Source organism: Myxine glutinosa, chromosome 7 (assembly GCF_964187855.1).
Source record: "Myxine glutinosa chromosome 7, kmMyxGlut1.1, whole genome shotgun sequence".
NCBI lineage: Eukaryota > Metazoa > Chordata > Myxini > Myxiniformes > Myxinidae > Myxine > Myxine glutinosa.
The window spans coordinates 45140593-45155592 of record NC_136267.1 but is presented as its reverse complement, the minus strand read 5'-3'; the positions used below and the strand labels follow the sequence as shown (position 1 = coordinate 45155592).

Genomic DNA, 15000 nt, shown 5'->3' with positions numbered 1-15000 from the left:
ATTGGGATGGAAAGCTTCTTCCCGATGTCACTGGAGATTTTGTGCATGTGAAGGTGGATCGTCTTCCAATCCTTGTGTCCAACCAGTACCATGGAATGGAGCAGCTGTTGAATGTTCCCAAGTTACCTGACGGGGGAGGAGAAGCTATGGCAACCGCTGTAGTGGACACACTGAAGAGCTGGAACCTTGTGGGCAAGGTGAAGGCTTTGTCTTTTGACACAACGGCCAGCAATTCAGGTATTCGTGGAGGGGCTGCTGTCCTCATTGAAAAGAAGCTACAGACTGAACTAATTCATTTGGCTTGCCGCCATCATGCGCACGAAATCATTCTGGGAGATGTTTTCACCACTCTTTTCGGTCCTTCATCAGGCCCTGACATCCAGCTTTTTAAGCGGTTTCAGGCGGAGTGGCCGTCCATTGCCCATCACCAACCAAAAAATGGATTCACAGATCCTGATACGGCAGCTGAGTTTGCACAGAACAATGACATGATGGATGAAGCTCTGGAATTTGCTCTTGTGTGTTTGAAAGATCAGCAGCCACGAGATGATTATCGTGAACTCCTAGAACTGACCGTCATCTACATGGGAGGAATCCCACCTCGTGGAATCCGGATCATGGCTCCAGGAGCAATGCACAGAGCCAGATGGATGGCAAAAGCACTATATTCACTACAGGTGTTCATGTTTCGGTCAGAGTTCCACTTGACATTTCGAGAGGCGAGAGAACTCCGAGCCTTCAACATTTTTGTCTGCCTTGTGTATGTACAGGCTTGGTTTCGGGCTCCACAAGCTATTGAGGCTCCCCTGAATGACATTAACCTCTTCAAGAAGTTGGAAAAGTTTGAACAAATCAATCAGAAGATGGCTCAGGCAGCCTTGAAGGCACTTGGCCGCCACACGTGGTACATGAGCCCAGTACTAGTGGCATTTGCATTCTTTGACACCAGAATTGACAAAGAAAGCAAGATCAATATGATTGAAGCATTGAAAAATGACGGTGAAAACCCCTCTCCAAAGAGACCAGCTATCAAACGAGGAACCGCCCTGTCAATCGCTGGCCTCATAACAAAACACACCAAGCATTTCTTCAGCATCCTAGGGACCCCAACTGATTGGATGGATAAGGATCCTGGTTCATGGGAGCAAGAAACCAGCTTTCAGGAAGCAAAGAAAGCCGCCAGTGGCTTAGTCGTGGTGAACGACAGGGCAGAAAGGGGTGTCGCATTGATACAAGACTACAATAAGCTCCTTACAAAGGATGAAGAGCAAAAGCAAGCTCTGCTCCAAGTTGTTGCTGCTCACAGGAAGATGTACCCCGATGCCAGGAAGGCAACAGTGGTGAAACAGGCCCAGAAATAGGAGTTACATTTCTCATTATATTTGGGTTTTTTAATATTATGTGATATGGTGTCTCTTCATTTTATGAACTGAACATTTGGATTGTTATCATTGAATTTGAGTTATCATTGAATTTGAGTTTTCATCGCAATATAGTGCTATTTGTGCAGCTATTGTAACTTGTGTTTGCGAGAATACAAAGAAAGTGAGTGGAAGGTGGATTTTCATAAAACAAACTTCTGGTTTTGCTTTCGATCCATATATAGAAAAGTTTTGTAGACACCTTTAGTTTGAAGGCTGATGTGGCACCCCTAAATAAAATCAGATTGCTTTCATATTTGGAGTCTTTTCATTTTGGAACAAAAGGAACAACATAAAGCCATGTCCCAGCAAATATTTTAAAAACATTATTTTGAGCACCACCCTAATATACATATATATATATATACACATATACATATATACACATATATATATATATATATATATATATATATATATATATATATATATATATATATATATATATATATATATATATATATATATTGTTGCGGATATGGGATTTGCATCCATCCATATCCGCTTGTAAATATTCCCCTATTTCCTCAATACTTCCCAACTATCACCAATCCCCCATTCCCTAGTCCCATTTTCTGTAAACAACACTCTGTAGACCCGACCTCCCCCTATTTCCCCCATTAAATGTCGTGCCCAGGTTCACCGCATCACATGTAAGACAACTATAGGACATCTTGCTAGTTATTCTTAGTCTATGTCAGTTAAGGACTCGTTTCCATTAATTCTGACCCTTCGTTGCACCAGAATGTGATTGTATGGCACCGTTAGGAAGTTTAGGACCTCCCAATACCTCCCCGCAGCTCTTCCTCACAGTTCAACAACAACCACAACAACGAGCGCAGGGAGTGCGCGTCCTCACTCCGGCTTGGTTGGTAGGGGTGTTGGGAAGGCACCAGGCCTTCCCAACGAGTCGCCATCGAACATGTGCTCGACGGGGTTACCAAATAGGGGCTCCCTGTCAGCTCCTCGTCAAGGGCGGAGCCCGGTAACCCCCGCACCCAATGGAAGCGGCGGACCGGCCCAGTGGGGCGGAACCAACCAGCCGAGGGCGTGTCACTCCCCGCTGAGCATGCGCAGGGAGAGGGAGGTGACGTCAGATGCGCGCGGAGCTTGGAGAAAGAAAGACGTCCCCTTCGAGCGTTGTGACACCTCCCCGCATCTTCTGGACCGTGCTTTATCCTGTCCCCGAGCCAAGGTGCACCTTGTGCTATCGACTACCTGTCCCTTCCTGCCATCAATCCCTGTGTAAGTCAGCCTTGTTCCGTTTGTCTGTGGTCTGTCTGGGCAAAGATAAGACGGTAATTAAGTGCCCATCTCTTCTGTGTCTTTACCTCACTGCCTTGTAATCTACCCCTTTTCTCCACCACTGTAATTATACCCTCCTCCGGAGGTCTTGAGAACTGTACCCCTTGCGTCGTTTCCTCTTTCCCAGTCGTCGTGTCCTTTCTACCATTGATTTGGCATAGCGCGATGTGGCCAACGTCTGGGTGAATCGGGTGAGTTGGGGAAGAATCGGGGAAACTGTTAGGTCGCGGCAATACCACCGCTCGGTAAATAACATCTTTAACCACGTCCGTAACAATATATATATATATACACACACAGACTTGGCATTTAATATGGAATTTTTTTTTTTGTGGGGGTGAACTTACTTTTAAAGATGTCTTAGAACCAAAAGTTCATTGGAATTATGTTGAAATTATTCGAGATTTTGTTAATGTGACCTTTAAAAGAAACAAAAACCACATTTGACATTTCGAAACAAATAAATTGATCCTTGAAAGTGATGTAAACTGATATCGAACTCAATTCAGAACTGTGTTAAACTTCTGTACGTTTTCCAGAAGTATCTCTTTATTTTGCACATTTGCCAAAAATTTTTTTTAACAAAAACAAAAGTTAAATTACGACTGGGATTACGGACAGTAAAATTACACTTCAGTACTTCGTGTAACCCCCACGAGCATTCAGGAGAGCACGCACACATTGAGGCATGCTGTTCACGAGATTTGCCAAGGTTTGGACAGGAATCGCTTGCCATGCAGTGACAATAGCTTGCTGCAATTCACGCACAGAGGTCGGCTGCTGGTCCAAGTGGTCGATTTGACGCGTTAATTCTGCCCACATGTTCTCTATCGGATTAATATCCGGGGACATGGCAGGCCACTCCATATGCTCTACACCACGGTCAGCAAGAAAGTGTTGGATCATGCGAGCACGATGAGGCCGTGCATTGTCATCTTGGAAGACAAAGTTTCCTCGAAAGGCTGCACGAGCAAATGGGAGCAATGTTTCTTCCAGAATGGCCCTGTACTTGAACTGGTTCAGGTTTCCATTCAGAACAACCAGGTCAGTTTTGCCCCCTGCATGAAAAGCAGCCCAAACGGTCACCCCACCACCTCCAGCTTGGACTCTTGGCACTATACAATCTTTGTTTTAGGCTTCATGCACTTGTCTGTGCACTCGGACGTGGCCACCTTGACGATAGACCAGAAATCTAGACTCGTCACTGAAGATCACGTGATTCCAGTGTCCTGGCTGCCATTGACGGTGCTCTCTGGCCCACTGCAATCGGCACTGGCAGTGTTGTCTGGTCAGGCGTGGCTTTCTCAGGGGACGCCTGGCACGATAGCCTGCTTGAACCAGTCGTTGGTTGACTAGCCTTCTGGATAGGCACATTTGTCAGTTGCTGCCACTCAGCCCTAAGCCGATTAGCTGACTTGGTACGGCCATTGCGGACTAACCGGTGCAGCTGGCGATGATCCCTCCTTGTGGTTCTGCGGAGACGTCCTGGCCTCGGTATTGGAGTAGGGACACCCCTCTGAGCATTTCGTTTCAGGATCTATGACACCTGACCTTGAGTGATGCCATACTGCCGAGCAATAGCACGCTGTTTCATGCCGTAATTTCGTAAAGCCACTACTCCATGACAAACAGCATTGTCGAGTTGACGGACCATCTCCAGAGGAAGCGGCAATAACTTTTGGAGACGTGCAGCAGTTGTTTTCCACTAATACAGAACGCAACAACCCTTGTATACCCGACTGTGAAGCCAATCATCAAATGCACCTGTCCGTACATTTTGCCACGCCACCTGTGATATAATCCTGTTGTTGACTTCTTGCTGCGACAGACAATCAGTGACATGGTTCTTTTAACAAATAAATCACCAAAGTGTAAAAGAAACTCACCAGATTGATATACTGAGTTAAGAAAGTAAACCCAAGTCAAGAAAAACAAAAATATTCCATATTAAATGCCAAGTCTGTATATACACACACACACACACACACACACACACACACACAATATATATATATATATATATATATATATATATATATATGTGTGTGTGTGTGTGTGTGTGTGTGTGTGTGTGTGTGTGTGTGTGTGTGTGTGTGTGTGTGTGTGTGTGTGTGTGTGTGTGTGTGTGTGTGTGTGTGTGTGTGTGTGTGTGTGTCTGTGAGAAAGTTTATGAAAGTAGCAAAAAAAAACAATGGTATAATTGGTTCCCTCCATTATCCAATATATGACCAGCAGCAGTGCACTCTAATTTCCTTTACCTTCTTCCTTATGTAATTGATCATTTTGATGTAATCGTAGAATCCAAGCCCTAGAAAACAACACACCATCATGAACATGAACACCCAGTTGTGCCAATTTAGGCTTGTAACAATAAATTTACATTAGTCAAATGAAGGGGAAAGGACATTGAAAATTGTTGTGTCAGTGTGTGTGTGTGTGTGTGTGTGTGTGTGCATGTCTGTGTCAGTGTGTGTGTGTGTGTGTGTGTGTGTGTGTGTGTGTGTGTGTGTGTGTGTGTGTGTGTGTGTGTGTGTGTGTGTGCACGTGTGTGTGTGTCCACACACATATAGATCATTCATTGTCAGATCTACTGTAATCTATATATATATAGGTAACGATCTGCATTCTTTAATGCTCCATCTTGTTGTAATTGCAAGAAAAAGAGCAGCAGGAGTATGTGAAGAAATAAAATGGCGGCAAGATCTTCCTTTGAAAGAAGCAAACCTAAATGAAAGGAAATTTCCTGGATTGCTCAAGCAAGAGAACTTGATCATTTTTACACTAATGTGTTTGTTTGCGTTGCATCCCAGGATAGTGAGCGGCACTACTACCAGGCTGGTTTATTGGTCTCTTTTGGATGTAAATGTACCAAGGCTGAGTAGTTAATAATGTTGAGCTCACCAGGGTGTAGAGTAAAGTAGATCTGAGAATGAATTATCCATATTAAAGTAGATGTGCATGTGGACTACGGTGATTATTATTTCCAGGTAAAATCCTAAAGCTGTCGCCCTCCTAATTTTGTTCCAATTTTTAAATTTTTTTTATACAAAGCCTGGTGTTGGCTTAGCGGTTAGGGTGCCGGCTTGGGATCCTAAGATCCTGGGTTCGAATCCCGGTCGATCGCTGAATTAATGCCAGGGGGGTTGACTCAGCCTGTCATCCTTCCGAGGTCGGCAAATTGAGTACCAGTTCACTGGTAATTCCATGTGTGACGCAAGAGGCGACTAACAGGGTTGGTGGCAGGAAGGGCATCCGGCCATAAAACATTGCTTCAAAAAAGGGGACCACGGTGCTTCCCTGCTCTGCGGGGAAGAATGGCCTCGAAAGGTTGTCTCATACAAAAAGCATTAAAATCCATTCAGTTTGGACCATATTTAGAGTTTCCCCAATGGAGTTGAAGTTCTGGACTACAGTGGCCTGGCATGGTTCGTCACTTTCACAGTGATATCGTTTCCTCTTTTCTGTTGGGAAAATGGCTTCTGTGGTCCAGCACAACTCGGATTGGTGGTTTATGTTCTTCTGTCTTTGTTGTGATTGAAGTATACTCTTCAATTTGGGCCGTACACCTTCCAGCATTGTCATTTGTCATTTACCACCTTTAAGTGTTCAACAGTCTGTAGTGCCTCCGTGTAATACTCGAGGGCGTCCATGACTTGGGGTCAGAATCCACAAAACCAGCTGTTATTTCAAGGTTATTTGGGACAAAATCTTCAATTGACGTTCTCAGACTTCCTGACATTCAGCTGGATGCACTTCAGAAGTTTCTGCCTTCCATTTCATTACGCGCCTTTACCATTGCTTGTTTTGACTCTAAATACAGCCGAATCTAGGAATGCCAAATCAATGAGCTCCTCATCGAGATAACATAAATGTCCAGCAAATCTATGACAGGCAGATTTTGAAAGGGCAGAATTCACCTTCTCATACTTAAAATGTTGTAGGAAGTTAAGGTCATTGAGAGGAGCAGAAAATGGCACGGGAAGCATTAAACAAGTGGAACATGTCTTTCAATCCTGACAAATCTCACTCTCACGATGTCTCTCCGAAAAGACAAACTGGACAACCCTCCCATCTACTTTCTGAACAATCCGCTCCAAGAAGTTCTGTCACTCAAGCTTTTTGGTCTCACTATCTGCCATGATCTTTCCTGGGAAAACCACATTTCCAAGCTGGCTTCCAAAGCCAGTCGCCGACTGGGCATCCTCCGTCGTGCGAAGACCTTCCTTGGCACACATGAGCTCCTCGCCACAAGGCTGTCATCCGCAACTCAATGGAATGCTGTTCCCCCCTCTGGGCCGGTGCTCCTGCCTCACACCTAGCTCGGCTTCACGCTGTTGAAACCAAAGCTTTCAGATTCATTGGAATCTCCCGCGATGAAGCTAACTCCGAGGGCCTTTCACTTACTCACCGCAGGCAGGTTGGTGGTCTTTCTGTCTTCGACCGACTCCTCTCCGGCCTTGCTCCCTCAGCTCTCTCTGTGCTCTGTCCCCCAAATATCCCTACAGGTCGCACAAGATCTGCCAGTAACCCTCTTATGGTTAAATTGCCAAAATCAAGACTCTCTGCTCACCTTCCTTCATTCCTCCTCTCCCCATCTTGTCTCCTGCTCCCTTTATTGTATGTTTTGTGTGTCCGTTTTTTTTTTTTTGTGATTGATGTTAGCTCGTACACGAGCCTCGATGTTGTATACCAAAAAAAACAAAAAAAAAAAAAAAAACAAGTGCAATAACATTTTCTTTTTTTAAATAAAACAGCCAATGAGCTTAAACGGTGTGCTAAACATAGTAATTGCTGAAATACAATGCCTTGGCCATCCATCTTGCACGATGCTGGACTCCTGGTGCTATAAATCGCACTTCATGAGGAGGGATTCCACCAAGGTTTAGGGATAGTACAAGGAGCTCTTGATAAACTCTGGGATGGTAGACTTGGAGTTGGCTTGTCGTGAACTCTGACACTTTCCGAGACTTCCGCCAAGGTTTCTGCTACTTCTTCATGGTCAGCTACAGTTTCATAACTGGATTGGCCCGTGCATTACCAGGGTTTCTGGAATCGCTTGAAAATTGCAATATCTGGATGAGAGGAGAGCTACGTACGAGAGGAAAGAGAAGATTTTTGTTCAATTCTGCTTCAGAATATGTACATATGATGCAAGCCACAAGGTAAACCTTCAATTTCATTGAGCAACCCCTGAATTAATCAATACCCAGGATAAAATTTGGTGCGAATTAATGATTTGTACGAGTGTATTGAAACAAAATGAGGAGGTGAAAGTGTTGAAAATCTGAACTTCAAAAATAAGGACCAGTGGCGTGCACAACAGCCTCTCGCATCCCGTCAGGAAAGGGTGAGGCTAAAAAGAAATGCCAGGAACAAAGGGATTGTAAAAAAATGGACATTTTGATTTCTGAAGCTCGTCAGCTTGCAGCTGGTTCTTGCAGCATATTACGGAAAGAGCAATGAAAGAAAGAAGAAGAAGAAGAAAAACCAAACTTACCATTTTCTCTTACAAATCCTTCCAAGTTGAAGTCATGTTCAGAGCCACAGTGTTCGAAGACTGCTTCGGCAGTATCAAAGAGACTGAAAAGCAACAGAGAATCACGAATGGTGTAAAATGGAAGATGCAAACTCAGCAAATGCATTATTGACATGGTACCACCGAATCAACGGTATTCTTTGGAAAACAGTAGTCCGACAGGATGGTGCAGAGGTAGCACAAGCAACCTCAACCTGTCAGGTTTGGGTGTATGCCCCAACTATAAACTTAGTGATTCGCAGGAGGGGCGCTGCATCACTAAGTGCACCATCCTTAGGATGGACATCAAGCCGGGTGTCCCGCTTACTTAAATTAGTTGGTGGGCGTCAAAGACCCCTACGGTGGGGGGGGGGGGGGGGGGGGGTGTACACGGTATAAAACAAATTGACACTGCTAGGAATTTCAGGAATGAAGTCGGAGATTGAAAAAGGTGGATTTGGGGTGTATTAACGGGGTTAGAAAAGATCAAGGTTTGATGTTTTAAAGACCTGGAGGGAAGAGAGGGATTGAAGGGAGTGTGTGAGTTTGTTCCAGAGGCGGGAGAAAAGAGGAATGAAAGAGTGAAGGTGAATAGAGAGTCTTGATTTTGGCAGTTTCACCAGAAGAGGGTTTCTGGCAGATCTTGTGCATCCTGAAGGAATATTTGGGAGACAGGGCACAGAGTTGGGATCAAGGCCTTCGTATAACAGTTGACTTTGTATGGTGGGTGGTGCTTTTTTTTTCTGCTTTTTTTCCACAGGGCAGGTGCACGCATCCAGTGCTGCAGTGGGGTGTGGCATGGTTTACCACTCGTTGCTTTTAGCTACGGCCACCGGATAGCTCTGCGAGTGAAAAGAAGGCTGAGTGCAGAAGCTCTTCTTTCCAGTGCATCGGCCTCTACCCTTGCCAAGACTTTCACACTACCCCCTGGTGGTGTACCATGGTAGCAGTGCTCTTGAGGGCAATGGCTAAATGGCTCCAGGATCTCGGAGAAGGTTTTTACCCTGGAGGTGTCGTGTCCTGGCCATCCATGTGAGGACTTGCTGTGACACTCACCAATCCGACCAGGGTAGGTGGAGCTCTGTAGCCTTGGTAGGCAGTCCACCTAGGAGAAGGAAACTCCGATTGTAAATCCCCCTGCTGCCTTGCATGGTATGTCTCTTTAGACAAAGTCGAGGTGTCCAGCTGATTCTGTGGTGGCATCAGAAAGGGCATCCGGCCGCAAATTAAAATGCCTCAAATATTCCTTTTGACGAAGCAGCCATTAGATGAACCACGGCTTAAACATGCAAGCATGGAACCGGCCATAAAACGACGATGATTGATGATTGATGATGATGACGATGATGACATGATGATTGATGATCCATGATGATTATGATTATGATGATGATCGATGATGATCGATGATGATTAGTATGGATCCCTGATGTATACCAACACTCACATAAAAAGGTTCCATGCATACATCCGTTTGTTGTCACTACTGTTCTCGGACCTTGACACTGACATTACTGCCCTTACTAGCACTTCTGTCACTCCCTGCCTCCTAAGTGCCCATTCAACAACTTTTCTTGGTAATTCCTCTTGTGCTTTTTCAAGATCTACAACTACATAAATACAATTAAACATTTTGCAAAATACTTCTCTTGGATCTGGCCAACAATGAAGATTGCATCAGTTATAGATCATCCTTTCATAAATCCAAACTTGTTGCCATCTGACATTTTGAACTCCTTTCAAGGCTTGTTACATTAATTTGATCCCTCTACAAGATGAGGGTAGCAACGGATCTCCCTTCATCTTATAAATAGGTTCAATAATGCTACCAAACCAATCTTCCCCAAACAAAAGCTATGAAATGATCTAAGCTCTTTCTTTAAAAAAAACAAAAAAAAACAAAAAAAAAAAAACAGTGCAATATACACATATTTGTAGCTTCAGCGATTAATTGACGATTTGAGCTATTAATCTTGAGTGACGGTTCTGCGAAGTGGCCCCCAGGGTGAAGGACATCCATGACGGGTAGGTTCCCAAGGTAGTTATATTGTTTGTTTGTTTTTTGTTTTTTTTTGTATACAAGATCGAGGCTCGTGAAAGAGCGAACATTAATCACACAGAAAGACAAACCGACACAAAAACATATAACATCGGGAGCGGTAGACAAGATGGGGAGAGAGGGGGAAGGACACAAACACAACATTTGAGAGCAGGGACCGAGAGACATGGAGACATCGAGAGATCTGAGAGAGGGCGAGGGCTTTGGGGGTGGGGGGGCATGGGAAGGGGGGGAGGTGGGAGAGGTTTCAAACATATGGACACGGCCAGGACTTCCAGGAAAGAAGTTGGAATTTCAAACAAGGTGGATCTGGGGTGAATTAGCGGGGGTAGAAAGATCAAGGTTTTGGATGGGGGAAGATAAGAGATGGTGGTGAACAGCTGTTTTAAAGACCTGGAGGGAGGACTGAGATTGAAGGGAGTGAGGGAGTTTGTTCCAGAGGCGGGAGAAAAGAGGAATGAAAGAGTGAAGGTGAGCAGAGAGCCGAGATTTCGGCAGTTTAACCATCAGAGGGTTGCTGGCAGATCTTGTGCGACCTGTAGGAATATTTGGGGGACAGAGCACAGAGAGAGCTGGGGGTGCAAGGCCGGAGAGGAGTCGGTAGAAGACAGAAAGACCACCTACCTGCCTGCGGTGAGTGAGTGAAAGGCCCTCAGAGATAGCTTCATCGCGGGAGATTCCAATAATTCTGAAAGCTTTGGTTTCAACAGCGTGAAGCCGAGCTAGGTGTGAGGCAGGAGCACCGGCCCATAGGGGAGAACAGTATTCCATTGAGCTGCGGATGAAAGCCTTGTATGTGGTGAGGAGCTCAGGTGTGCCGAGGAAAGACTTCGCACGATGGAGGATGCCCAGTCGGCGACTGGCTTTGGAGGCCAGCTTGGAAATGTGGTTTTCTCAAGAAAGATCATGGCAGATAGTGAGACCCAAAAGCTTGAGCGACAGAACTTCTTGGAGAGGATTGTTGAGAAAGTAGATGGGAGGGTTGTCCAGTCGATCTTTTCGGAGAGACATAGTAAGAGTGTGAGATTTGTCAGGATTGAAAGACATGTTACACTTGTTTGACCAGTCTGTGATTTTGTCCAAGTCTTCAGAGAGTGAGGAAGCTGCAGACTGCCGATCTGAGGGAAGAGGAATGGAGCGGCAGAGAGTGGAGTCATCAGCAAAGAGATAGAGAGGATTTTCAAGAGAGTCAGAGAGATCATTGATGAAGACCAGAAAAAGCACAGGGCCCAGAACACTGCCTTGGGGAACTCCAGCCTGAACAGGAAGAGGAGATGAGAGAACCCCATTCAGGGCCACACGTTGACGACGACTAGAGAGGAAGTCAGCCAGCCATGCGTGGAGATTTCCATGGATACCAAAGGAGGAGAGTTTGGTGAGCAGAGCGGGGTGCCAGACCGTATCGAAGGCACGTGATATGTCGAGGGAGACAGCTCTAATTTCCTGTTTGGCATTGAGGACCTCCATCCATTGTTGAGACAGCAGAAGCAGCATGTCCAGAGTAGAGTGACCTGGTCTGAAACCAAATTGATGCTCAGAGATCAAGCCATTGGAGAAGAGGAAAGATTTCATATCCGAAGCAATGATGGATTCCATGACTTTGCTGATAATTGGGAGAAGGCTGATTGTTCTGTATATTTGTACTTAGATAGCTCCATCCATGGTTTAACGGGACACGGGATATGTGTTGCGAATGCTATAGAGAGATCTTCTTCTACTTCCTCCCTCCCGCCGCACTTCCTTTTCCCTGCTCGATGTTCTTCTTCCTTCCCACTTCAGTCCATCAGCCATCCGTTCAAAGCACTTAGCTGGCCAGCGTTTCCACTATGCTTACCATTGCACATTTTAGAGAGTATTTACTTCAGCTTCTCCTCTTTCCATTCCAGACACCGTTAGGCACAGCTCCAATTAGGTTCCTTTACCTATCCAGACACATTTAAGATGATAGAAACACCTACACCAAACCCAATGCATTTTATAACAGTCCCTGCTTTGCCCACCATTCATACATCGTATCCATGACATTTAGTAAACACCCGCAATTTACACAAAACCACAAGGGAAAGGGAGCAGGAACCTTCTCAGTTTTAATGAAATTGGCGGGAAAGATTGTTGAGGAACAGCCGCAACGGACTCTCGAACAGCATTGCATTGTGGATGCAAACAGCCTGTTGGGAGCGCAAGAGTTCCACCAGCAAGCGATGAGTGACAGTGGAGGAGGGTGGTGCTTCTGAAAGCACACCAATCAAAATGCTCTGTGTGGGATCAAAGATTAACATCCATACTTTGCTCCCCAAGGGTCTGCCCTCTTGCCCTCTGATCCCACCAGACTCCTCTCTGATCAAGCGAGATTTAAAAAAAATGGAAAGCAAGAGCTCTTCGCTGCCTTCCGACTGAACCAGAGATCTGCTGCCATAGAGAGAGGAGAGAACCTGCTTGCGACCCGGACCGAAGGACTCGTCACGCTGAAGTCCAGGAGGCCATGCATGGGGATCAAGGCTGCGGGGAGCTCGAAGCACCAGACAGGAGGTCCGAGGTGTAAGACAGCGCAGGAAGGCAGAGATCTCTGGGGAGGAACGAGGCTTCCTACTGACGTACACATCTGTCCTTGCTATCCCCTTTATAATTAACACTTCCAATTCGTCTCCCTTAACACACAAATAGCCTACAGACCACAGAGCTAAAAGAGAGTTACCACCAAAAGAGAGAGCCCCTCTCCCCTTTCCTGTACCAGGATACCTGTCCGTCGATGGTCCCTGAGTGAGTCCAGAGGGGTCGAACCTAAACCTTGAACTTTATTCTCCCCTTCCTCTTTTCTTCCTGTATAATTTCCTCGGAGTGTTTCTGTTGGGCCCATATCATATGGTAGAGAAGTAAAATTGCAGAAGGGTTTAAATATTAATAGTCCAAGCCATTTAGCATTTGACGGGGAAAAAACTGCAACACTACCGATCTCATTAGTATTGATTACCCTCAAGGTACCTTTATAACATACTAAAAGTATAAAGGTCTAAAAATATGGGGTGACTCTCAAATAATGCAATCAAGTTTTCTCCATTTAGCCCCATGTTAAAAGACGTACATATGCCGCATGCTATGATTATTGTCGCTCTCTGAACTTCTATTGCTTATTTTATACACTGGACCTAATCACTAGCACGATATAATAAATAAAGGATATCATACTGTACAATATTGTATATATAAGTGAAGTTTTTACTGTTTTAGTGTCTTATTTAACCACACCCCGTTTTACAAAGACTGCTCACTCCACAGCAAGCGACGGTACATCATTATTTGTTTGTGAACCATATATATCTTAGTTTTTAATCCCATCAATGACATGTATTTAGTATGTTTAGGTCTATTGGCAATAGCATACAGTAATAGTATATTCAACTTTTCTATATTTGCAGGCAATCCAAACCTGAAGAATGGCGGCCAATTCGTGTGTGTTCTGCAATGAATCCACCAACAACGATAATCCAGTAGTGACACTTTGTGAAAAGGGAAGTCGGACTATTAATGTTGTTAGTGACCAGCGCAGTGACCCAATACAGACTGTTCCAGGTCAAGTTGTTCATCAAGAATGCCGACGTGTATACTGCAATCCAATAAAGGTAGCACAGAGTATCAGAGATACACACAGACCAGGCCCAAGTGTATCGCTCCGATCAGCAGAGGAAGCCTTCAACTTCAAAGCAGATTGCCTCTTCTGTGGTACAAAGGTGAACTTTGATAACAGGAAACAACAAGGAGATGTCCACTCTATCACATTTACAGAATGTAAAGATAGTCTTCTGCAAAAGTGCTCAACAAGGAACGATGCATGGGCCGATACTGTTCGGGCTCGACTGCTCATTGTGTGTGACCTTCCAGCGGCAGATGCCGTGTATCACCAGGTATGCAGTTCAAATTTCCGGACAGGGAAACTGATCCCTCTGAATTTTGTACATAATGAAACAGTACAGAAGAAACAGAAATTGGGTAGACGATACAAATCACCACACGAAGGCGGTCGTCCTGCTCTGGATGACAGATGTCAGGCATTTATAAAGGTGACTGAATTCCTTGAGGAAAATGACGACGAACAAAACACAATCTCTGATCTGGTGGACAAAATGGCCGAGTATCTTGCTGACTCAAATGCCGAGTCCTATTCTCAAAGATATATGAAAGACAGACTGATTGAACACTTTGGCGACAGAGTCATTGTCACAACAGTTAATGGCAAATCGAATGTTGCAACGATGAGGCAAACAGCTGACAGTGTACTTTTGGAGTTTCATGCAAACCAGTCTAAGGATTCTATGATTCAGAAGAAAATAATCCTGGAAGCTGCCGCTAAATTCATACTGGATGACATAAAGCAAGTGGAAACAGGGAATGAAACATACCCAACATCGGAAGACTTTGAGTTCAAAGACGCCAGCCTCAACTTTCTTCCTGATACTCTGAAGATTTTTCTTGGAAAGATCTTGAAGGCAAAAGATGTAGAGCTGAAGATAGCTTCAATTGGTCAGGCTATAATGCAAGCTGCACGACCACGTGTCCTGATTGCTCCACTGCAAATTGCACTAGGGGTGCAGCTGCAGCACCATTTCGCCTCTCGTTTCCTTATTGATTCACTGCATGCACATGGGTACTGCAGCTCATACAAGGAAGTCACACGTTTCAACCAAAATGCAGCTGTATACCAG

At 45.0% G+C, this 15000-nt stretch overlaps 1 protein-coding gene across 6 annotated transcripts in view; it reads right to left on the bottom strand.

Moving 5' to 3' along the window:
• Nucleotides 1-15000, bottom strand: part of LOC137431180 (protein arginine N-methyltransferase 3) — a 241875-nt gene that overhangs the window by 187991 nt on the left and 38884 nt on the right. For 3 of the 6 annotated variants that reach the window (XM_078781622.1, XM_078781617.1, XM_078781618.1), the window contains exons 4-6: nucleotides 9298-9432; nucleotides 8224-8306; nucleotides 4985-5034 (exon numbers count right to left, since the gene is read on the bottom strand). In XM_078781622.1, coding sequence (XP_078637748.1) covers nucleotides 4985-5034; nucleotides 8224-8306; nucleotides 9298-9432 — 268 coding nt within the window. The remainder of the gene's footprint in view (nucleotides 1-4984; nucleotides 5035-8223; nucleotides 8307-9297; nucleotides 9433-15000) is intronic. The other 3 variants (XM_078781619.1, XM_078781621.1, XM_078781620.1) reach the window with 1 other exon arrangement.